Source organism: Myotis nattereri (assembly GCF_964212035.1).
Source record: "Myotis nattereri genome assembly, chromosome: 7".
Lineage (NCBI taxonomy): Eukaryota > Metazoa > Chordata > Mammalia > Chiroptera > Vespertilionidae > Myotis > Myotis nattereri.
In genome coordinates this window covers 9,431,258-9,454,610 of record NC_138082.1, presented here as the reverse complement: position 1 = coordinate 9,454,610, position 23,353 = coordinate 9,431,258, and the positions used below count along the sequence as shown (strand labels likewise).

General features: G+C 42.1%; 2 protein-coding genes across 2 annotated transcripts; one reads left to right on the top strand and one right to left on the bottom strand.

The window, feature by feature from the left end:
- Positions 1–3,305: 3,305 nt before the first annotated feature.
- Positions 3,306–4,566, top strand: LOC308522182 (pre-mRNA-splicing factor CWC25 homolog; the record flags this gene model as incomplete). The annotated part of the gene is made up of 1 exon (XM_081095418.1): positions 3,306–4,566. The coding sequence occupies one exon, from the start codon at positions 3,306–3,308 to the stop codon at positions 4,560–4,562; it is 1,257 nt and encodes a 418-aa protein (XP_080951544.1). The 3' UTR covers positions 4,563–4,566.
- A 4,853-nt stretch (positions 4,567–9,419) lies between these two features.
- Positions 9,420–22,578, bottom strand: BZW1 (basic leucine zipper and W2 domains 1). Its single transcript, XM_081095417.1, has 12 exons — positions 22,429–22,578; positions 21,754–21,827; positions 19,615–19,791; positions 16,272–16,366; positions 15,217–15,282; positions 13,230–13,365; positions 12,211–12,320; positions 11,675–11,845; positions 11,313–11,459; positions 10,691–10,829; positions 10,320–10,442; positions 9,420–9,979 (listed from the first exon to the last, which is right to left on the bottom strand). The coding sequence occupies exons 1-12, from the start codon at positions 22,512–22,514 to the stop codon at positions 9,948–9,950; spliced, it is 1,356 nt and encodes a 451-aa protein (XP_080951543.1). The 5' UTR covers positions 22,515–22,578; the 3' UTR covers positions 9,420–9,947.
- Between the last annotated feature and the right edge of the window lie 775 nt (positions 22,579–23,353).

Below are 23,353 nucleotides of genomic sequence, written 5' to 3'. Positions count from 1 at the left end.
AGTATTTGATAGGTGCAGAGACTTGGCCTCACCCTGGTCTGCTAGTGGCTGCTCCCACAATGGGAGCAGCTGCTCATCCCGGTCAGCCAAGCAGTGCTCTCACTATGGGAGTGCACAGTGGGACCACCAGGGGGCAACTCCTGCATTGAGCGTCTGTCCCCTGGTGGTCAGTGCACATCATAGTGACTGGTCGGTGATTCTGGTGGTTCCACCCTTCAGTTGCTGGGCTTTTATAACATATACTAGGGGCCCAGTGCACGAAATTTGTGCACTACGGGGGGGTCCCTCAGCCCAGCCTGCCCCCTCACATACTGGGAGCCCTCAGGTGATGTCCTACTGATGGCTTAGGCCTGCTTCCTGCTCCCCTTGGGGAACGGGCCTAAGCCGCAGTCTGGCCTCCCTTTGTGGGAGTCCACCGGGCTGATCAGAGGAAGGCACCAGCCTCATCACTCTGCTGCTGCAGCCACTGCCAGTCACTGCAGCCACCATGGACTCCAGTCCCTTCACCATGAAAAAATGACAACATTCTTTAGGTATTTTCAAGATGTGTCTTCCATAGGATATGACATTTCTTATTTTTTTTTATCCTCACCTGAGGATATGTTTCCATTGATTTTTAGAGAATGTGGAAGAGACAGGGAAAGACAGAAACATCAAAGTGTGAGGAACACTTTGATTGGTTGCCTTCTGCATGAGCACTGACCTGGGCCCCAGCCAGGGAAGAGCCTGCAAACTAGGTACGTGCCCTTGGTCAGAATTGAACCTAGACCCTGTGGTAGGCAGGCCAGGGCATTATATACTGGGCCAAACCAGCTAGGGGAGGATATGATATTTCTTAGCCCTTCCAGCAGCAGACCTTCGTTTTTTTCTCCAGGAGTGAGGTGGAAAAACCCTACATTACCTTCTCGGATTCTTATTACCCAAGTTACTAAGAATATTACCAGTGGCATACAGGGAGCTTAGCCAATGAGCGGTCAGAAAAGATGTTTCCTCTGTAGTTCACACTGATCCCTGGCTCGGCCCTTGCCCAGGCCTAAGGCCTCTGGCCGGGGCGTTAGGCCTGGGCAGCGGACCCCCGGCCCCAGGCGATTGCCGGCTCCTCCCCTTCCCAGGCCCCAGGCCTCTGTCCGGGCATTAGGCCTGGGCAGGGGACCCCAGCCCACTCCGATGGCCTGCTCCGCCCCTATCCAGGCCTAAGACCTCTGGCTGGGGACCCCCAGCCTGCTCAGATAGCAGGCTCCGCCCCTGCCCAGGCCAGAGGGGTGTTAGGCCTTGCAGGGGACCCCAGCCTGCTCCAATCACCTACCCAAGCTTCAGGCCTCTGGCTGGGGCATTAGGCCTGGGCAGGGGACCCCCAGCCCACTCCAATCACCTACCCAGGCCTCAGGCCTCTGGCTTGGGCATTAGGCCTGGGCAGGGAACCCCCCAGCCCACTCCGATCGCCGGCTCTGCCCCTGCCCAGGCCTCAGGCCTCTGGCCAGGGCATTAGGCCTAAACAGGGGACCCCCAACCCACTCCTATCGCAGGCTCCGCTCATACTCAGGCCTCTAGCCAGGGCATTATGCCTGGGCACGGGACCCCCAGCCCCTGGCAATTGCCAGCTCCGTCCCTACTCAGGCCTCAGGCTTCTGGCCGGGGCGATCGCTGCTCCGCCTTCCCGGGTGGCATCTGGTGCTGCCCGCCCCGCCTTCCCGGTCCCCGATCTGCGGCCAGGATTCTAAGGGCAGCGTCTGGCGCTGCCTGCCCCACCTGCAGTATGCAAATTTAACGGCCACCTTTGTTGGGTTAATTTGCATACTCTTCTGATTGGCTGGTGGGCATAGCGAAGGTACGGTCAATTAGCATATTTGTCTTTTACTCATTCCTGCAAGAATAGGGCTTCCTGAAGCTGGAATGAAGCAGAGAAGGGAGCGAAGCCCACCGAGGCGAGCTTCACTCCCTTCTCTGCCGCTTTGCTCCTTTCTGTAGCACTTCACTCCCTTCTATGCTGTCTCCAGTCTTTGTTCAACGCCTGCGTATGCAAATTAACCAACATCTTTGTTGGGTTATTTTGCATACTTTAATTGGTGGGCGGAACAGAGGGATGGTCAATTTGCATGTTTCTCTTTTATTAGTGTAGATAGTTTACTAAAATTCTGTGGTACACACAAAAATATGTTTTGCTTATCTGAAAAAAGGTATTTTGATTCATTCACACCAGAGGGCTATTGTGTTGGCTGTCAGTTTTTTACAATCTAAGGGAAAAGAGATAAGTGCCTGACTAGCCAGGTATTGCATGTTTTGTATTTGAATAACACATCTTGCTTTCTCCTCCTTCAGATGTTTGCTAATTTCAGCAAGGCCTTCCCTGGCTACGGCTACTTAAAATTGCTGCAATCCCTCTTGCCAACACTATGCCTGTGCCCTTTCGTTTTTTCTATAAGAACTTTTTATGCAACTCTGCTGCTCAGTAAATATTTGGTGGATGACTTTTTTGGAGCAGAGCTCTGAGGGAGAGATCATATAGAAAACCCAGGTGCCAGAAGCCGGTGCATCCTTGCTGCTTGACACAGTCGCTGCAGGGAAGAAACATCTGCACAGCATATGTTTCAAAGGACCTGGCATATATGGCATACTGTTCTTAATATCTTTGCTCCCCTTCTTAGTGCTATGTGTTTTAACCAAGGTCACCACTCCAAGAAAGGTTGTTTCCTCAGGTGGGGATTTTTCTCTGGAGTTAGGGATTAACAGGACTAAGGAAGGGAATAAATCAGTTAAAACCCCTTAACTAAGTGCCAGGCGGGTAGTTAATCATTTTAACTAGGAACAATCACGCTTACGCTACATAATCTTTACTTAGAATAATCTCTTTCAGTTACTTCCTTGTAGCTTAACAGAACAATAGAGTAGTGACCTTGGAATGGAGATAACAAACACCCTAACCTTTGGAATAGAATGGATAGGATTAAAATCAACTGGTATAAATACAGATGTAACAGGAGAGTAAAGACAGAACCTAGCTAGAGTAAAGACAGAACCTAGCTAGAGAACCCGGTGAGAGAACCTCGCTATGCTGATCAACTGAACGCTGTCTCCTTGTCCTGGAATTGAGCCATAATTACTTGGCTTATAGGTCTACACTCAACCACCAAGCTACATGACCCAGGCCTTAAAAGTTTTTTTAAAAAAAATATTTTTATTTAACGCCCTCCTGGAAGTAGAATGTAGATCCGGCTGCTGCTGGCGCCTGAACTATTTCTCTACGTTTCCTCTCGCTCCTTCCTGAGTCTTCCAGGTCCACGGAGTGAGGACACGTCTCCACCATCATGGGGGGCGGAGACCTGAACCTGAAGAAGAGCTGGCACCCGCAGACACTCCGCAATGTGGAGAAAGTGTGGAAGGCTGAGCAGAAGCATGAGGCTGAGCGGAAGAAGATTGAGGAGCTTCAGTGGGAGTTGCGGGAGGAGAGGGCCAGGGAGGAGATGCAGCGCTACGCGGAGGATGTTGGCGCTGTCAAGAAGCAAGAAGAAAAATTGGACTGGATGTACCAGGGTCCTGGTGGGATGGTGAACCGTGATGAGTACTTGCTGGGGCGCCCCACTGACAAATACGTTTTTGAGAAGATGGAGGAGAAGGAGGCAGGCTGTTCTTCTGAGACAGGACTCCTCCCGGGCTCTATCTTTGCCCCTTCGGGTGCCAATTCCCTCCTTGACATGGCCAGCAAGATCCGGGAGGACCCACTCTTCATCATCAGGAAGAAGGAAGAAGAGAAAAAAAGAGAGGTTTTGAATAATCCTGTGAAAATGAAGAAAATCAAAGAATTGTTGCAAAGGAGTCTGGAAAAAAAGGAGAAGAAGAAAAAGAAGCACAAGAAACATAAGCACAGAAGCTCAAGTAGTGATCGTTGCAGCAGTGAGGATGAGCGCAACTGGGGGAGGTCTCAAAACAAGATGGTAAATTCTTCCTCTGTTTTATCCAAAGTTCCTGGGTATGGTTTACAGATCAGGGACTCCGACCATAGCCAGCGTCTGCAGGGCCCTTTGATGGCTGAGCCAAAAGGAGTGCATGGGTGGAAGAATCACTCCAGGTCCAGGGGCTCCTCCCCGTCACCTCCCAGACATGCCAGCAAGAAGAGCACCAGAGGGTCCCGGGACAGGAGGTCTCGATCTCCGGACAGAAGGTCACAGTCCCCAAGGCCAAGCAAAACGCACAACTCTAAGGTAAACAGGAGAGACAGAGGCCGAACTAAGAGCCCATCACCTAAAAAAGAGGTCTACCAAAGGCGGCACGCACCTGGATATACCAGAAAGCTCTCATCAGAGGAACTTGAGCAAAAACGGCAAGAAATGATGGAAAATGCCAAGTGGCGGGAGGCAGAGAGGCTGAACATCCTTAAGAAGCACGCGAAGGATGAGGAAAGGGAGCAGAGGCTGGAGAAGCTGGACTCTCAGGACGGGAAGTTTATCCACCGCATGAAACTAGAGAGTGCGTCCGCCTCCTCCCTGGAGGACCGGGTGAAGCGGAATATCTACTCTTTACAGAGAACCTCGGTAGCCCTGGAGAAGAACTTTATGAAAAGATGAAATCATCCTCTCTTGCTGGTTTTCCTGAATGTTCCAGGGAAGCTGCTGACCCTTAAAAATTCTCTTTATGAGTTCGTGACTTCTTCCACAGACATCAAACCACCACTGTTCAAAGTGACTCTCCTCTGTTGACTCCTGAAGCAGCTACTTCAAGAGCTTGCTTTATGGGACCCTCAGCAACTTTTGCTGGGTGCAGAGGGGGTTTTGACTGTTTTTAATGGTGGGCACTGGACCATCTAGGTGTGAGCACTCCTGCCACTCTGGAGGGCTGCTTCCTGTGGTTGTGATTCGTATTATGCCTTTCCTCCCACTGTGTGAACACACCTATTCTACCACCTCAGCATATACCAGTCCTTTTAGAAACCTCACTCTCCAGGCGCTGAGATAGATTGTGCTCACTGGGGTAAATGAACATTTACTTGGTTTAATAGGTGACAGGGTGAGACCAGGTTAGGGCAGAGCCAAGGGAGTGACAAAGAATCTGGAAGGGGAAAATATTTTTAAAATCCTTAAGTGAACTGTTGGAACCATTGGGCTATCTTTCAAACTGTAGAAGTATAGTGTGTGTGTATATGGTAATTTATTTTATTTTTTAAAATATATTTTGAGCCCTGACCAGTTTGGCTCAGTGGATAGAGTGTCGGCCTGCGGACTCAAGGGTCCCAGGTTCGATTCTGGTCAAGGGCATGTACCTTGGTTGTGGGCACATCCCCAGTAGGGAGTGTGCAGGAGGCAGCTGATCGATGTTTCTCTCTCGCTGATGTTTCTAACTCTCTATACCTCTCCCTTCCTCTCTGTAAAAAATCAATAAAATACATTTAAAAAAAAAAGATATATTTTGATTTTTTACAGAGAGGAAGGGAGGATAGTCAGAAACATCGATGAAAGAGAAACATCGCTCAGCTGCCTCCTGCACATCTCCCACTGGGGATGTGCCCGCAACCAGGTACATGCCCTTGACCGGAATCGAACCCGGAACCCTTCAGTCCACAGGCCGACACTCTATCCACTGAGCCAAACAGGTTAGGGCACAAATGGTAATTTTTACATGCTTTTTAAAAAACATTAGCTTTGTGATAATATCTTGTTTGGTAAGTGACTTTACTATTAAACGGAACCGCATTGTATCTTGTTACTGAGTAATATAGTAAGGCAGGTCAGCTTTTTCCCCCCTTTGCAAATCCAGCTAGTTTAGGAGGGGCTGGGTGCTTAGAGTCTTTTATGTGAGAAGTGCAATGATGAAGTCAAATGTATGAGTCAGGACCAAATTTGCAGTATGCTCCCTGGCTCTTAAAAAATAAAAAAAAATGGAAGCTGTTTTAAAAATTTATATTTTTTTATTGATTTCAGAGAGGAAGGATAGAAAAATCAATGAGAATCACTGATAGGCTGCCTCCTGCACACCCCCTACTGGGGATCGAGCCCACAACCCAGCATGTGCCCTTGATCGGAATCAAACCTGGGACCCTTCAGTCCACAGGCTGACACTATCCATTGAGCCAAACTGACCCTGACCAGGGCTTAAGTTTTTTTATTTTTAAATATATTTTACTGATTTTTTACAGAGGGAGAGGGATAGTTAGAAACATCTGAGGGAGAAACATTAATCAGCTGCCTCCTGCACACCCCCTACTGGGGATGTGCCTGCAACCAAAGTACACGCCCTTGACCGAAATCGAACCTGGGACCCTTGAGTCCCAGGCAGACGCGCTCTATCCACTGAGCCAAACCGGTTAGGGCAGGGCTTAGGTTTTTTTTAAAATTGATTTTTATAGGGAGAGAAACAGTGTGAGCGAAACATCAACCTGCTGCCTCCTGAACGCCCCCTAAGGAGACCAAGCCTACAATACTGGCACATGCTGATTGGGAATTGAACCTGCAACCTCGTGGTGCCTGGATGATGCCTAACGGAGCCACATGGGCCAGGTCAACTAGGGTTCTTTGTAAGTTACGAAGGTGACAGTGATGGATGCACTGTCATCCTTTTAAAAATTCATTGTAAGTGCACTGGAAAATCTAGATGATTGGGCTTGATATGACTCCTAATTACCCAGTAAAATGGGAAGAGGGGTGGAGGAGAAAGGGAGTTTGGAAGCCTTTCTGATCCAACCAAGTTTCACACACTTATGCATAGGGTTGTGTTCAGGTACAAATTCAGTGCAATTCAAGTTTTTTAGACAGAAGCCAATTATAAGCTACTTTGAAGTCAAAAGTACTGATTATATCTTCTAGAGCCCACTTAAAGCCTGCTGAACAACTGAAACTTTTAGGACTCAGTAGGATGAATAGGTTAACTTTCATATACTAGGGAACTAATACCTAGCATAATTCTCACAGAAATGATTAACTTATTTTACATGGCACCTGTAAACAGCACCCGAGGGAAATTTTTATAAAGGCAATTTAGTAGTCTAAGCAATAACGTACACTTAAACTCTGATACTCATGTTACATTTAAAGCCCAGTAGTTGTGCCAGTTCCTGCAAGCATCCTGTGTGACAGTAGATGCATCAGTTAATATTTTGATACCATTTACCAGTGTTTTGCCCAACAACTTAAAATCACTCATCTAGAATTTTAATTGATTTTTATAGATTAGAAGGAACCCAAATAGCTCTCCCATATATTTACAATCAAGAAAGAATATCTTAAGACCACCAAAGTCAATGGGAAATGACTTGTCTAATGCCTGTGGTGAGCTACTGTTAAAAAACATGGTGACTGGCAGAAAACAAATTTTCTCTATTTCCTAATAACCCTTGAAGAAAAAAATACTGCTTCAGGATATGGATCTGCATGAAGATATGTCTGGCAATGCAAATGTCTATCTATAGGTCCTCTCCTACTTTAAAATAAGACGTATTAGGTCCACATTCTCAGTGGGGGCGGTAACACCCCCAAATGGGACAAAAAAACCTCCCGTATTCTTTTAATGTATAAAGCAGGTACAATACACATACAAGCTTATCTGTAATAAAATTTATTGGGGTGCTATAAGAAAACTCTAAAAAGGCTTCCTGGAGGAGAGTGATGAGCTTTGAGAAACACTGAATTAGAAGTCAGTATCTCAGTCACATGCATTTCCTCTTACCACCATCATTATGCTGTGACAAAATATCCTTGGTGTTTCTGGTATTTGGAATTTTCATAAGAACAGCATAATAAATATCTCTAGGACAATACTCCAGAATAATTAAGATTAAGAAACTTATGATCAGCTCTAAACACATTTAATTATGGCATCTAAGAGACCCTCTGAAACAGAAACCAAGTTAGGAAAATCAACATTTATCCAATCATACAAGTACAGTTTTAACATCTATATTAAGAATTACATATTTGAGGCCATAGGTTGGCACTGGCAACTGAGTTCCAAAATTACCACTTAGAATTCTAAAAGAAAATCTGCAGTCCTTTCAGAAAGCATTCCCTTTTTTTTATACTGTCACAGGTGATACCCATTTACTATAATATTGTAAGTAAACACTACGTTGTCATTATGAAGAAAAAAACTGTGATCAGACAAAGATCATAATGTAGTTCTGGAAGACTACACATTCACTATACACAGTATATAATAAAACAGGGTACACTTTGAATGGCAGTAACATGCAATAATTTGGTTGTTGAAATGTTATGTAGTTTCTGCTACATCAGAATTCTTTGTAGGTGTTTATAGTTTGGGAGCTACAAGGGTGAAAGAGCAATTATTTAATGCTTACATAGTAGAAATGCCTGAATGTATAACATACAGTTACCACTGGACATTAGCATGGAATTTATAAAAAAAATAAAGATTGACCTATATAACCTAATAAGGATGGACTTTATTTTTTTTAAAGTCTTTTAAGGACTACAAATTACAAAGCAAAAGCAAATCACTACGTAGAAACCTAGTGAATACATTTTGCCTGTGCATGAAAATTTTATCAAAGTTATTCATTTACAATTTCACCCCATTCACAATGGTATCAATAATAATGCTCTTCTTAAGGTAACTATACACCTTCATTTCAAATTATACTACATATTATTCCCTCCAGATTAATTGTTAAACACCAAATTCTTGGCTCATAAAAATGGCACCTTTGAAAGGGGCAATTTCTACTCAGTCTCTGGTGGCATTATTCCAAGCAAATTTCTTTCAATAATCAAAACTTCCAAAATCTTCACTTTTAAGGTGAAGTCTTTCCAATCAAAAAGTGTGGTCACATTTTGTTTTCTGCTGACTACATATATAGATGGGTGGCAGCAAGAAAAGATGGAAATTAAAATAACTGAATTGTATAGAAAAGATTTTTGGCTTATGGCAATTAAAAAAGGCAACTAGGGTATGCTAATAGCCAAATGCTTGAATCATTAATTAGTGAATATTAGTTAGGAGAATGAGGCTGGTCCTATCTTTACACTCCAGTCTTTACATCAAATACTCTAAGCCAATAGGAAAAGAGTTATATTTAGAGTCCCAATTAGAACATGCTGGCACTTAACATTTTCAACAATTTACTGGGTTTAGTACAGTCGTTTCATTACTCACACTATTTCATGAGTCCTTTCCTAACATTCCAAATGTTAAATTCATTATGTGACAAGACTTTTCTAAGGTACAGTTGTAAATGGTATGACAAGAATACCCCGTATGTTCTGCTTGAAAAGACAGAAACTGAATGAAGTTTCTCAATAGGAAAAAGCTCAACTTTCTTCTTCCCACCACCTCTGCCACAATAGTTTCCCAAAGACCTCACTTTCAAGCTTTTCTCCATGGCTTCACTAAGGAATGAAAATCAGAGCAAACAACTGAGCTCAAACACATCTGGAGCTGAAATTCAAGAAAATATTAACATGTGAGCAATGGTTCAAATACTCAAGATTCATGTTAATGAATTCAATTACTGCATATGAGATTTTTACAGATGAGGAGGGCTTTGGGCATACCGAATTATCACACAAATCATTGCTTTTTGAGACTTTGGATACTTTTACAGTTTAATTTGCAAACAGAATTTTTATAACAAATTATTTTTAACCAAATCATATCTTTAAAACTGTTTATATAGAAAACCCAGGAAAAAAGTGAACTGTTCATTGTGGAAGGCCTTAAATTACATTATTACAGTAGAAAATACAGGAGGTAGAAGATAACTGAAAAGACTAATGCAACATTAGATCCAAATCTACAGCTCCTGTAGCTACTTAAAACATGGTTTTAGAAATTAAACCCAACATTTCCAGTAACCATAGAAACAGTTAAAATAAAATTTGCCATGAAAGCCCTTATATCATGCTTGATATAGGGAGGTAGGAAGATGTAAGAACCAGGACACATGAGACATGACATTTTATCTACAACTCCTGTTTGCTTTACTGAGGGTGTAGTTTCAAAATTCAGTCACCTTCTTCAGCTTCAGACTCAGATTCTAGAAAAGAGGGAAAATGGAGCAAAGCATTATATATCAGAAAGCAAAAGTTCCCTTTTATAACTGTGAAGACTTTATTAATGTCCTACTTATATGAGGGATATTAAAGAGTATTCATTTATAAATCTCAAAATTCGTATCAGACATTCTCAAAATTTTCAAATTTCCTCACTAGGGTCATCAGAATATTTTAATGAAGTCTAATTTTCCTCAGCTGCCTCAGAGTTAATAAATCAACAAAAATCTGTACTCTAGGTACAAAATGGTCTCTGAAAGAAAGAGGCAGCATGTGGAGACGTTCTATAGCCACACTTAACCAGTGCTTAGGCAGAAGACTTACCTTCCTCAGCATTTTTGAGCCACTCCACAAACTTTTTCATTTGTTCAAGGAAGACACTTTTCCCCTTTGCAACATGTGCATCTTTGTACCACTTCAGAATGGGCTCCTCACTCAGGACTTCAGCTGTAAAGAAGAGAGCGAGCATTACATTCGGGAAGTTTTCAAACATGTCTCTAACGCAGCATTAGAACTTACCTAAGGTGCAAAAAAGATCCTATTGAAAGGAAAAACCAACAAACCTGTATTCAAAACATTCTTAATTTGGTATCTTCAACAAGTAATTTTTAAAGAAAAACATAAAAGACCCACTACCCAGCCAGGGACACCTTCTTTATTAAAAAAAAATTTTTTTTTGAGAAATTTTAAATTACCTTTGTAAAAAAGCACCACTATTTTCTGGAAGGCTTTCATGAAATGAATGTTATCATAGCAATACTCCTGAATCTTCAGTAACAGTGTCAGCTCAGACTGACCTTGAGTAGTAAAGGCAGCAAGGAGAGGGCTGTATTGCTTTTGGAGGGAAGGGAGAAAAGATTTAGTTATTCATTCTGCTAACTATCCATTATAAAATTCCTAAAATACAGAACATAACTATCTTTTACAATCACTGTGAATTAATTATATTCTACTTAGTGGAAATTAAAAAAAAATAGTAAAGCTTATGCATCTATGTCAAATAAACAATACTGCACCAGGGATTCCAGATAACTGTCAATACAATGTTTAATATTTTAAAGGAAAAAGAAGAAAATTTCCAAAGTTCCATAAAAACCAAACACCAAATTGCAGGCATAAACTACTTTTAAATACTCGTTTTTAACCTGTGAGACAAACAAAACCCAAGCTAGGCTTTAAAAAAAGTTACATCAATAATATTTGTCTATTTACTGGTTGAATTATCCCCATCAACTAGATGTGATAAACACTCTTAGAAAAATATAGTAACAGTTCACTTTTCCAACAGAATGTTTTGTCAAGGCACAGATCTAATACCTTCAAGTGCTTGATGGCTTGCTCTGCTACAAGCTCCTCTTTTTTGTTCCATTCCACAGTGCTCATTACACTGGACCAGATTAATCCAATGACAACCGGTTCTGGGATGTTGTTTTTTTTCATCTCCTCCTTGACATACAAAATTATCTGCAAAAGAATCCAAATTTAGTTAACATAAATGATATGTATGTACATACTCCATACATACCCCCTGGAGTGTTATAATTTCTGGGCCCAAGAAGGCACTAAATATAAAAAAGACAGGCAAAGCCCCAGCATAATAGTCTATAGCTATTAACTAAAGCCCACTCTAGTGAAATACTTTAGCCAGATAAAGACAGTTTAAACAAAAAATATCTTACATCCTTAAATGGATCACCACGGGACATCTGTTCTTGAAGCTCTTTCTGGAGTTCTTTACGAGCTCCTATGGTTTGCTGATTCCGAACATATTCTGAAAGCTCTTTTAAGCCTGCCTCAGTGAAATACTTTGTGAAGTGTTCAACGCTTTGTTTATTGGCAGGAAAAAGTTCCTGAAAGGAGAAGTTCATCTAGTTAGATTATCTTTAAATCAGGTTAAGAAAAACTCTTAACAGATTACAAATGACAAGTTCCTTATTACACTTTCCTGGCAAGAATGGCATAAGAGAATGAAAGATACCCCAGCTGGTGTGGGGCTCAGTGGTTCAGCATCAACCTACGAACCAGGAGATCATGGATTGATTCCTGATCTGGGCACATGTCCTGGTTGTGAACCTGATCCCCAGTAGGAGGCATGCAGAAGGCACCTGATCAATGATTCTCATCATGGATGCTTCTCTTTCTCTCTTTCTCTCTCTCTCTCTCTCTCTCTCTCTCTCTCTCTCTCCTTTCCTCTTAAAATAAAGAAGCTACAAACCATCAGTCTGTTATCCATGCTGACTCTCCGAAGACTTGAAGCCACTGCATTGATGTCTTTTTCATTTATCCATGATTTAAAGAGCTTTACAGCAAAAGCTGCTGAAACCCCTGTAGAAAAGAGCACACTTAGCAGAATCGCCTTTCTGGACTCACCTCCCCATGTCCTCCCTCCGTAGTTAAGCCACACAGGACCGCTCCCTTTATTCCACTTACTCCTCAACTTCCCTCTGCTACTGCTTACCATTTAACTCCAATTCTCTAGTCTACCATTTGCTGATTATATATTCTTACTCAAGTGAAACTGTTTTCTAATGTGTTAAATGAGGGTAAACAGTTCTTACAATTGACAGGGTTGTTGTGAAAATTAAAATAAGGCATGTTAAATACAGAGTACTCTGGCCAATGTGGCTCAGTTGGTTGTAGCATCATCCCATACACGAAAAGGTTGTGGGTTTGATTCCCCATCAGAGCACATATGAAAGGCAAACGACAAACGTTTCTTTCTCTCCCCCTCTCCCTAAAATCGATAGAAACATATCCTGGGGTGAAGATTAAATAATAAAAAAATAAAAAATAGTATTTGTAAAGAAAAGTTAACTTTGTTACTATAAAAAATAATTTACCTATGGAGATCAATATAAGGGACTTATTTTCCTTTTCAGCTTGACATTTTCCCCAATAGTATTTTCACTATTAAAGATGATCCCAAGTCTCCCAATTGGAATTAATCTCCTTATGGGTTACCATGGAATTAAAATCCTTTTCCTTTATAATCACATTGCATCTGGACCCTGGATATTTGCTGTATACCTAAATTAAGCCATTAACCCTCTATGCCAAAAGTATATAATAAATGTCTAATGAATCTGAATCAACCTATTAAATTTAAGGACAGTTAAAAAGACTATACAAGTCAAATCTAAATAAACTCTAAGTTTTATATCAGTCCATCTTTCATGCTCTTATCTATCCTACCCTCAGCCAACTAAAAACTAACCTTTACTAAAGGTTAATTACCTTCTTTAACCAAATTCTCATTATAAAGGCTATTAAGAATGGATGCATTAAGTGTTCCATTAGCCAGAAGAACACCAGTCAACATAGCCAGCTTGTTCCTCTCCGACTCCGAAAAACCCTTTAAGAACAGCAGCAGCTGTAAAAATAAATAGTTATAAGTTAAAAGAGCAACTATTTAAAGAGAAGCAGTAAAGCATACTATACTGGTTAGAAGTATGGGCTCTGGAGTACCGCCCATGTCAGTTATAATACACACTAGAGGCCCGGTGCACCAGATTCGTGGGTGGTGGTGGTGGTGGTGGTGTGTGTGTGTGTGTCCCTCAGCTTGGCCTGTGCCTTCTCGCAGTCCGGGACCCCTAGGGGATGTCCGCAAGCCAGCAGTCACATATCTCTCTTGCAGTCCACCACCCCTTGCTACTTTACCGCCCGCCACCACTGCTACACTCGCCAGCCCAGCTTCTGGCTGAGCAGTGTTCCCTCTGTGCAAGCGCACTGACCACCAGAGGGCAGCTCCTGCATTGAGCACCTGCCCCCTGGTGGTCAGTGTGTGTCATAGCTACTGGTTGTTCCACCGTTTGGTGGATTTGCATATTATGCTTTTATTATATAGAATTATACAGGATTAACTGAGTGATTGTAGGCAAGTTAACTTCTGTTGCCTCAGTTTCTTCATATGTAAAATGTGGATTAAACTTGTTCATAGGGTTTTTGCAAATATTAAATGAGTTTAATTAGAACAGTGTCAGATACTTGGTAAATGTTACCAAAAACATTATTACCATATATTCTGTGCACCTATACTATTGTATAGCCAAGACTCAAATAGCAAGTAAGCTAAATTTCCCTTTTTCAATGTATTTAGTTCTAATCCTCTATTGTCTATCTTTTGAACAAACTCCACTTTGATTTTTAGTCTTCTGCCACTTATTTGGACACAGAGCTAAGGAACAGTGTATAGCAAGTTAAACTAAATGATTTACCCCCAAACTACATTTCAGAAACAATCTACCTAAATATCTAAAATTACCTCAAATCTAAACAGTAAGGAGGTTCCAAAAAAAATTAAATACAAAAAAAAAAATAAAAAAATTTAAAGACAGAACTATCATATGATCCAGCAATCCCACTTCTGGTATTTATCTTAAGAAACCCAAAACACTAATTCAAAAAGATATACGCATTCCTATGTTCACTGCAGCATTATTTACATATAGTAGCCAAGGTATGGAACCAACCCAAATGCCCATCAACAGACAAGTGGATAAAAAAAGCTGTGGATAGAGCGTCGGCCCATGGTCAGGTTCGATTCTGGTCAAGGGCATGTACCTCAGTACAGGCTCCATCCCTGGCCCCAGTCAGGGCGCATATGGGAGGCAACCAATCGATGTGTCTTTCTCACATCGATATTCCTCTCTCTCTGTCTCTCCCTCCTACCTTCCACTCTCCCTCTAAAAAAAAAAAAAAAAAATGAATGGAAAAATGTCCTCGAGTGAGGATTAACAACAAAAAACTGGTACATAGGGGGGAGGTTGGGGGTTAATGGGGGCGATGAGGACACATTTGTAATACCTTAACTAATAAAAAAACCAAAAATAAATAATAATTAAAACAAAAACAAACAAACAAAAAAACCCCCGGTACACATATACTTGACCATGAAAAAGAACAAAACCTTAATATAGATGGATCTAGGATATTATGCTAAATGAAATCAGTCAGACAGAGAAAGGCAAATGGCATATGATTTCACTTATATGGGGAAATCTAAAAAAAAAAATAAAAATGAACAAACAAAACAAACAAATTCAAAGAGAACAAACTGATAGTCACCAGATGGAATGGGGACCGGTGAAAAAGGGCAAGTAATTAACAAGTACAAATGACAGTTACATTTAAAATGATCTGAAACCTGTGGCTGAATTAGGACTTAACATTCCCCTTTTTGACCTCAGCCTTCTCTTTCCACATAACATATTGCTCTTCATACCTTTTTCACTTCATCTTCAAAACCTTTCTCCAGGTATTTGTAGCGCCTGATTAACTTGTTAAAAACCTATTAAGAATAGTAAAGGAATAAATTAAGTTCAATGATAAATTCATATATACAGATGCCAGGTTCCCAAAAAGATCTAGGTCAGGGCACCTGAGATCTCAGTGATAGTATCTCTACAACAGCAAAGAAGTGAACCATCCACTAGATATGTTTATAAGCTGTTTAAACCTGCTTGGGAAGAGTCTGTCAACTCCCAAACACTGCAATGTTCCAATGCAATGCTGTTAACTTTAACAGTAACCCACAATAAATCTTTATTGCCAAATATTAAAGCAAAGACTAACTGTTGCTCATATATGTCATTTACCTATTTGTAGGATATACTAAATATAGTTCTACTTTCCTAATGACACAGATAACAAAATCGGTTAGATACACTTGAATTCTTGGCTTATAGTAATGCAAGCATAAATAACTATGCATGAAACATTCAAATGAGATTTTGATTGTTAGGCTAATCTGCCTGTAACTCATTCACTTTTTAAAAACTCATACACAGGCCGAAGCCAGTTTGGCTCAGTGGATAGAGCGTTGGCCTGCGGACTGAAAGGTCCCAGGTTCGATTCCGGTCAAGGGCATGTACCTTGGTTGTGGGCACATCCCCAGTAGGAGATGTGCAGGAGGCAGCTGATCGATGTTTCTCTCTCAACAATGTTTCTAACTCTCTATCTCTCTCCCTTCCTCTCTGTAAAAAATCAATAAAATATATTAAAAAAAAAGAAAAACTCATACACAGAATAACACAATGATAGAAATCATGATAGGGAACTGATTTCCCTTTTCATTTTCACATTTTTTCTTAAAAAAAAATGGATTCATTTCAGAGGGACAAACAGGAAAAGAAGGGCTAATTCAATCTTTTCCTACTTTGTTTGCCTCAACACATTTTGAAGTTTCTAATTCATCATATTTCACAAGAAAATTCACTTTAAACCTTCAATTCATATTCCTTTAATCTTCTACTGCAAACTCTTAAAAGTTTTATTTACCTGAGCAAATGCTTGCATGGTCTCTAGGTCTTCTTGTGCTGCAAACACACAGACATCTGTACGCATCATGTCATCTGCCAGTGTACCACCTGGGGCTAAGGAACAAAAAATTTGCAGTGACCTTCATTTAAAATGAGTACCATTCCAATTTTACTTTTTGTGAGGATTCTCATCTCTATATATAAAAGGCTAAGTGACCGGCCATACGTCTGTCCTACCAGCCGGTACATATGACGCGCACTGGCAATTTAAAAATAAACATTGACCTGAGCATGCACAATATGTATAAAGCTCTCAGAATGGATATTATTAAAATCCCCCATGAAATGATTTGTAACAATCATTATTGAAGCTACCTTTGGAAATAGTATATCTATAGATTATATCTAAACGTGATTCTTTGTTCTAAAAATGAGCATGTTCATAAATTAAATGAGGAAATTTTGGATATACTCAATGGAGATTTTCACACCTATTTGAGTGATGATTCCATTGATTCAGTGGATGATGCCAAAAACGAAAATTTTCCCATCGAATTTCTTTAATAGTACTCCTTCCGGAATGCCATGTCATAAAATTAAAATCGCAAGTAGGTGCAATCATCATGCTACTGAGAAATCTTAATAGCAAATGGGGTCTTTGTAATGGTACTAGATTTATTATCAAAAGATTGAGACCTAACATAATTGAAGCTGAAATATTAACAGGATCTGGGGAAGGAGAGGTTGTTCTGATTCCAAGAATTGATTTGTCCCCATCTGACACTGGCCTCCCATTTAAATTAATTTGAAGACAGTTTCCCACGATGCCACAATGACTATTAATAAATCACAAGGACAAACTCTAGACAGAGTAGGAATATTCCTACCTGAACCCGTTTTGGACATGGTCAGTTATATGTTGTTTTCTCTCGAGTTTGAAGAGCATGTGACATTAAAGTTAAAGTTGTAAATACTTCATTATAAAGGAAATTAGTCAAGCATTCTGGAAGTGTTCTTACTCTTATGTGGTATACAGGGAGATATTAGAGTAAGTTTAATCAATTTATCAGTCATTGTTTTTATCAATGTTTTTATATGTCTTTGTTATTTTATTAATCAATTTATATATATATATTTTTAAAAATATATTTTATTGATTTTTTACAGAGAGGAAGGGAGAGAGATAGTTAGAAACATCGATGAGAGAGAAACATTGATCAGCTGCCTCCTGCACATCTCCTACTGGGGATATGCCCGCAACCCAGGCACATGCCCTTGACCGGAATCGAACCTGGGACCCTTCAGTCCGCAGGCCGATGCTCTATCCACTGAGCCAAACCGGTTTCGGCATCTCTGACAATTTTATTATAGAGAAAGGGCGAATAGCATATTAAAATATTTCTTCTAGCCCTGACTGGTTTGGCTCAGTGGATAGAGCGTCGGCCTGCGGAATCAAGGGTCCTAGGTTCGATTCTAGTCAAGGGCATGTACCTGGGTTGCAGGAACATCCCCAGTAGGAGATGTGCAGGAGGCGGCTGATCGATGTTTCTCTCTCATCGATGTTTCGTTTCTTTTTTTTTTTAAAATATATTTTATTGATTTTTTACAGAGAGGAAGGGAGAGGGACAGAGTTAGAAACATCAATGAGAGAGAAACATTGATTCAGCTGCCTCCTGCACGCCCCCTACTGGGGATGAGCCCGAAACCCAGGTACACGCCCTTGACCGGAATTGAACCTGGGACCCTTTAGTCTGCAGGCCGATGCTCTATCCGCTGAGCCAAACCGGTTAGGGCTCATCGATGTTTCTAACTCTCTCTCCCTCTCCCTTCCTCTCTATAAAAAATCAATGAAATATGTATTTTTTTAAAGAAATATTTCTCCTAATTTCCTCTCAGTGTGCACAAATCTGTGCACTGGGCCACTAGTTATAAAATAAAATGATAAAAGTTCTAACATGATTTAAAAGCAAGTCAACTTCTCAGCAGGAACATGGCTAAGTTGGTTCAATATGTGTGAATAAAGTGAAGCAGTTTACAGAAATAGCCCACTTTAGGAACTCAATGAAACCCGCTGCATTAATCAATAGAGTCAAATCTGTCACTCTAAGTGGAGACGTTCAAAGGTGGTTTAGATATGTAATTTTACATAAATTCACAAGTTAGAAACTTTATTTTTCAGATACATTTTTAAGTATTTATGGATAAAATGATGTCTGTATACTTAAAAATATGGGGGAGGAGGGATGAAATTGGCATAAACAGAGTAAGACTGCTAAGAATTACTGAATTAGAAGTTCATACTATTCTCTCTAGGATATGTTTGAAAATTTTCTTGGTACATGTTTTAAAAATAATTCTATAAACAGGTTTCTTGATAGCAATATTATGAATGGTAAATAGATGTATTTCATATTTCTTACTACAAGCTGGTAATACAATGAAAGAAATATTCATTTGACTAGGCACGAGAATATATTAATGTTAAGTTTCTGTTCCACCAATGAGCAATTGTTTGACTGCATATAAGTCACTGAAGCCTTTCTAAGCATCCATTCTGCATGTATACAAATGGAGTTCTGATTCTGTCAGCTTGGCCCTGAGGGTCAATACAATTATTACCATGAAAACATTTTGAAATACATTAAAGAGCTATGAAATGAAATTACCATCATCATTTGAAGATATGTAATTAAGTAGCACAATCTGTTAAGGTACCCTGAGCTGTTGAGGGGGGGATGTAGAAGTTAAAGCAGCATTGTGCAACAAAAATATGTGAGCCACATGATGTAATTTCACATCTTCTACTAGCTATATTAAAAAGGGTGAAATTAATTTTAATACACTTTAACCCAGCATGTCAAAATAGTTTTGAACATCCCAGTATTCAATTATTGAAATCTAAGCCTTTAAAATCCAATGTCTATTTTATACTTTTAGCACATCTCACTTTGGACAAGCCACATATACTTTGTAGCTAATATACTGAAGCATAGAGGACTAGAGGCTTTTAAATATAGAAGTATTTCATAAGCTAGATCAAGAGGGAAGGGTTTTCCAACCTGTTCAAGCACATATGGGGGAGGGAGGAGAGAATCACTGATTGGGGGGTTTTGTAGGGGTTTGGATTATCAGAAAAGTTATCCCCAAATGTTATAATTCTGTAACACACTTTAAATATAAAGCTAGATAAAGCAAGGCAATCTGCTAACTTGCTATGGTCTGGGAGTTAAAAGTGGAAAAATCCTAAGGGGGTTAAAAAAACCAAAGCCAACCCAATTTCATGGGCCTGTCAAACGGTTTATATTCTGGATTCTAACAAACTTCTCCATACAGCACACTTCCCACAAAACCCAGACTCTTACCCAGCATTCCCCCGGCCACCAGAATGTCGAAGAGTGTTTCTGCATATCGGCGGTAATCAAGTTTTGCTCCAGAAGCATCAAGAAACTTTGCTACTGCTTCCAAATCAGTACCAGTTTCACTTAAGCCTTGAATAATACAGTCTTGAAACTGAGTAGGGTCAAACCTCTCTTTTTCATCTAAGGAGAAAGAAAACCCCATTTAGCTTTAAAAGGCTTATCAAAATGCCATGAAATCACCACCTTAGGAAGTTATAACCACTGAATAAGTTAGTCACATTCATCACTATGTCATTTATTTCAACAACTGGAAAAAAACTAACATAAGCTGGATTACCCAAGACCTGGAACGCTAGCAAATAAACAGACTGAGCACACACCCCGTGCAAGTTTCCCCTCTGCTAGTCCAAGGCAGGTGCCTAGGCACAGAATTGTGTAGCTTTTCTTCCACTATTTTTCACATGAGTCGCAGTTAAGTAAGCTAAATAAGGTAGTGTGTTTCTACTGCCAGGGAACAACTTCTATCTGAGATGTTCTTCCATTGCCCCTGGGCCTTTCTGAAATTCAGGGCATCCTCTAAAAATTTCCTGAGTGAAGTTTTGTCCAAACACTGGAGCTGTTAATTCTTTTTTTTAAATGCCCATAATACTTTGTATGCTTTTTAAAAAACTCACTCCTTTGGTACTTAAGATCCAATGTATGACAGAAATTACACTAGCTCCCTTGCTTCATCCTTACAACAACCTGGTGAGGAAGATCTTTTTTGTTCCAACTATTCAGAAGGACAACTGAAGCCCAGAGGAATTAAAGACCAGTAGCTAAGAGCAAGGACTCTTGAGTCAAACTGCCTGATACAAATCCTGACCATCATTTAACTGAGCAACTAGTCTCATTCTTTAGGTGCAAATTTTCCTATTGTAAAAAGTAATGAAGAGTAGTGCCTATCTCAGAAAGTTGTTGTGAATATTAAATTATATTAAGATAGAAAGCAACCAGAACAATGCTCTGGGTACATACCTAGCTTTCATTGAATTGTTATAACACACTCCATGATAGGGTTTGATTTCTCTGTCTAGGTGAGAAGCTACCTTAACTTTCACACAGCATGAGGGTGACCAACTCCTTGTTTGCCCAAGACTCAATCATTAAGAATTAGGAGAGCACCAGTGCTCTCAATCTGGAAGCGGGAAGTGACATCTCTTCCTGTTACCAATAAAATTATTTATATAAAGGTGAATGCCAGGAATCCACTCACTCTTCCCTATTAGTGCTAAGTTGCTCTGGTTTCCAACTTCCGTTCCCTCTCTTGAGAAAACCTACTGAGTTAAATGTAAATGCATCGGCAAAGACTAGAATCAAATCCCTCTTTGATCTCCCCAATACAAGGGGACAAACTACAACTACAGATTTACAAAGCATTCAGAATATGGATCTCAAAGTGTCTCTATTCAGAGTAGAAAAACAATTATTAACCAGTAGTTGACCCAGTTCTCCCTTTCCTCAAAATGTACTATAAAATAAGGTTGACATGTGCTTTTGAGCAATAATGAAGTTTGGGGGGGAAATACTAAGCCCAGTATAAAATATACCTGAGATCAAATCTCATTTAACTTTGTATCAGCAGTATATAACAATGCTTTGCTACAAAATTCAATATTCATCTAAGTGCCCACTAATTAAAGTAGTTTGTATAATTTTAGTACTTTTCTTAGTAAGTCTGTGAGAAATATTTAATTTAAAAAAAATTTACAATGTTAAAAAAAATTACAATGTTAATAACTGTTCCATAATTAACTTCCATGGGCCACGTCTGATTTTGGCTCTCACCAATCTTCACAACCTTTGGGTGAAATTAGTGATCACAGCAGGAGCTCTCTTTTTATAAATGAACCTTTTCCCTCAAACAAAAATGTGCTTAAATGAAATTTACCTTTAAAAATGCAGCCCATACTTTTCTAAACAAACAAACAAACAACTTAGAAACATGAAGGGTATCTGAAATAGTCAACTAGAAATTCACGTTCCTTTCTGTATTTTCTCTTATGGTTTTAGTACGGAGCCAACTGTCACCCAGAGGAACCAAGGTAAAGAAGTTATTCTGGAGGCCTGAAGAAAGATACTTCTAAAACACAAACTATTTACCTCTTTTTCTGGTTTTAAAACGCTGGCCTGATAGCGTTGGCTTTTGCTGCTTTTGATTATTCATAAAAGACACCCTAGGAGAAGAAAAATAAGGCCGTAAAAATCAGTGCCGTAACATCCCTTTAAAAAACAAAGCACTAAACCGAGGTCTTAGTCTCAAGTAAAACAAATGGAGCGCTCACTTCCGGTCTGGACAACACACCTGGCCAATAATTACCTTCGCTTTAAGGAACTATAACCTCAAAACGTGCCCTTCTCCCGCAAGAAGCCCCCGAAGGCTGGAGCGAGCACTTCCAGGAGACGACAGTGCGGTGAATGGTGGCAAGTCACCCGCAGACACAACGCGCTGGTGTCGTCCTCGCTCCGCTAAACCCGCCGGCACCGCCCGCTAACTAACAGGTGCCCAACTGGGCCGTCAACGCGCAGCACCCGGTCAAGGGGCGACTCCCCGCGGGGAACCTGCCCGCCCGCCGTACCAGCGATCGCACCGCTCCCGCCGCAAGACTAACCGACAGCGGGCCGAGCCGCCCCCGCCCCCGCCCCCTCGAGGGCACGTGTCTCCCGCCCACGCCCTTCCCGCGCCAACCGCGACCCGCCACCCCGCCCAGGGTGCCCTGGGTCTCGGCGGGGCGCCGTCGGGGCCGCTCCGCGTCCCGCCGCCCCGTCTCCACTGACCCCGTCGCCGGCGCGGACGGCCGCCGCGACGAGCGGACCGCAGGCGCCGAGGCGCTTCGCGCCGGGGGCCCCGCCGCCCCGTACATCCGCCCGCCCTCCAGCGAAAGCAGCTGCGGGGGAGGCGGCCGCAGTGGTGGTGGCGGCTCCCCCGCCCCGCCCGCCGGAACCCCCCACGCGTACATCACCCAACAGAGGCCGCGGCGGCTTTGTTACCCAGGCCGGGCCGGGCGGAGGGGGCTGTCTCGGCCCCGGCCTCCGCCTCGGGCGCCGCGACGCCCTCTCCGGGGTCCCCGTTCCGGCCCGGCCGCCCCTCGGCCTCCCCGGTGAGACCGCGGCCCGGGCCCTCGAACACGGGCTCCGGCCCGGCCTCATGTGGCGGCCTCCGCCCGGGCCCCTCCGAGCCGGGCCGCATGGCGCCCGCGGCCGCCGCCCTCGCTCTCTATCCGCCGCCCAGGGGCCGCCACTCGCCCCCGGGGCGGGAGGGCGCCGAGCCTCACCGAATTTAAGGCGGAGAGAAAAGGGCCAGAAACTCCAGAGGGGGCGACAACTGCGGCGGTCCGGCGGTCTTTCCTCGGCGACCGGAACTAACGCGAGGAGGAGGAGGCAGCGGCGCCGCCCCCGCCCACCGCTCTCCTGTCGCGAGATTTCGTCGCCCCGCCCCTCTCTTGCGTGGAGCCCCGGCCTTTTCCACATCCGGGAGCTCGGGAAGGGAGACGAGGAGAGGGGAGAGTGGAGGGTTTCCAAGCCATTTTTTAACTTTGCCCTTGAGTTCCAGGTTTCCCGGACACTCACCCTGGCCTAGCCTGCCCTTCTCCCACCGCGTCGCTCTCCGGCCTCTTAGCACCTGGAGGGGTTGGAGGAATAAAAGGTCCCCCATCCCCCCCGACAGGCTCGAGGAAGTTGGGCTCCGGCGCCCGCGTCCCTT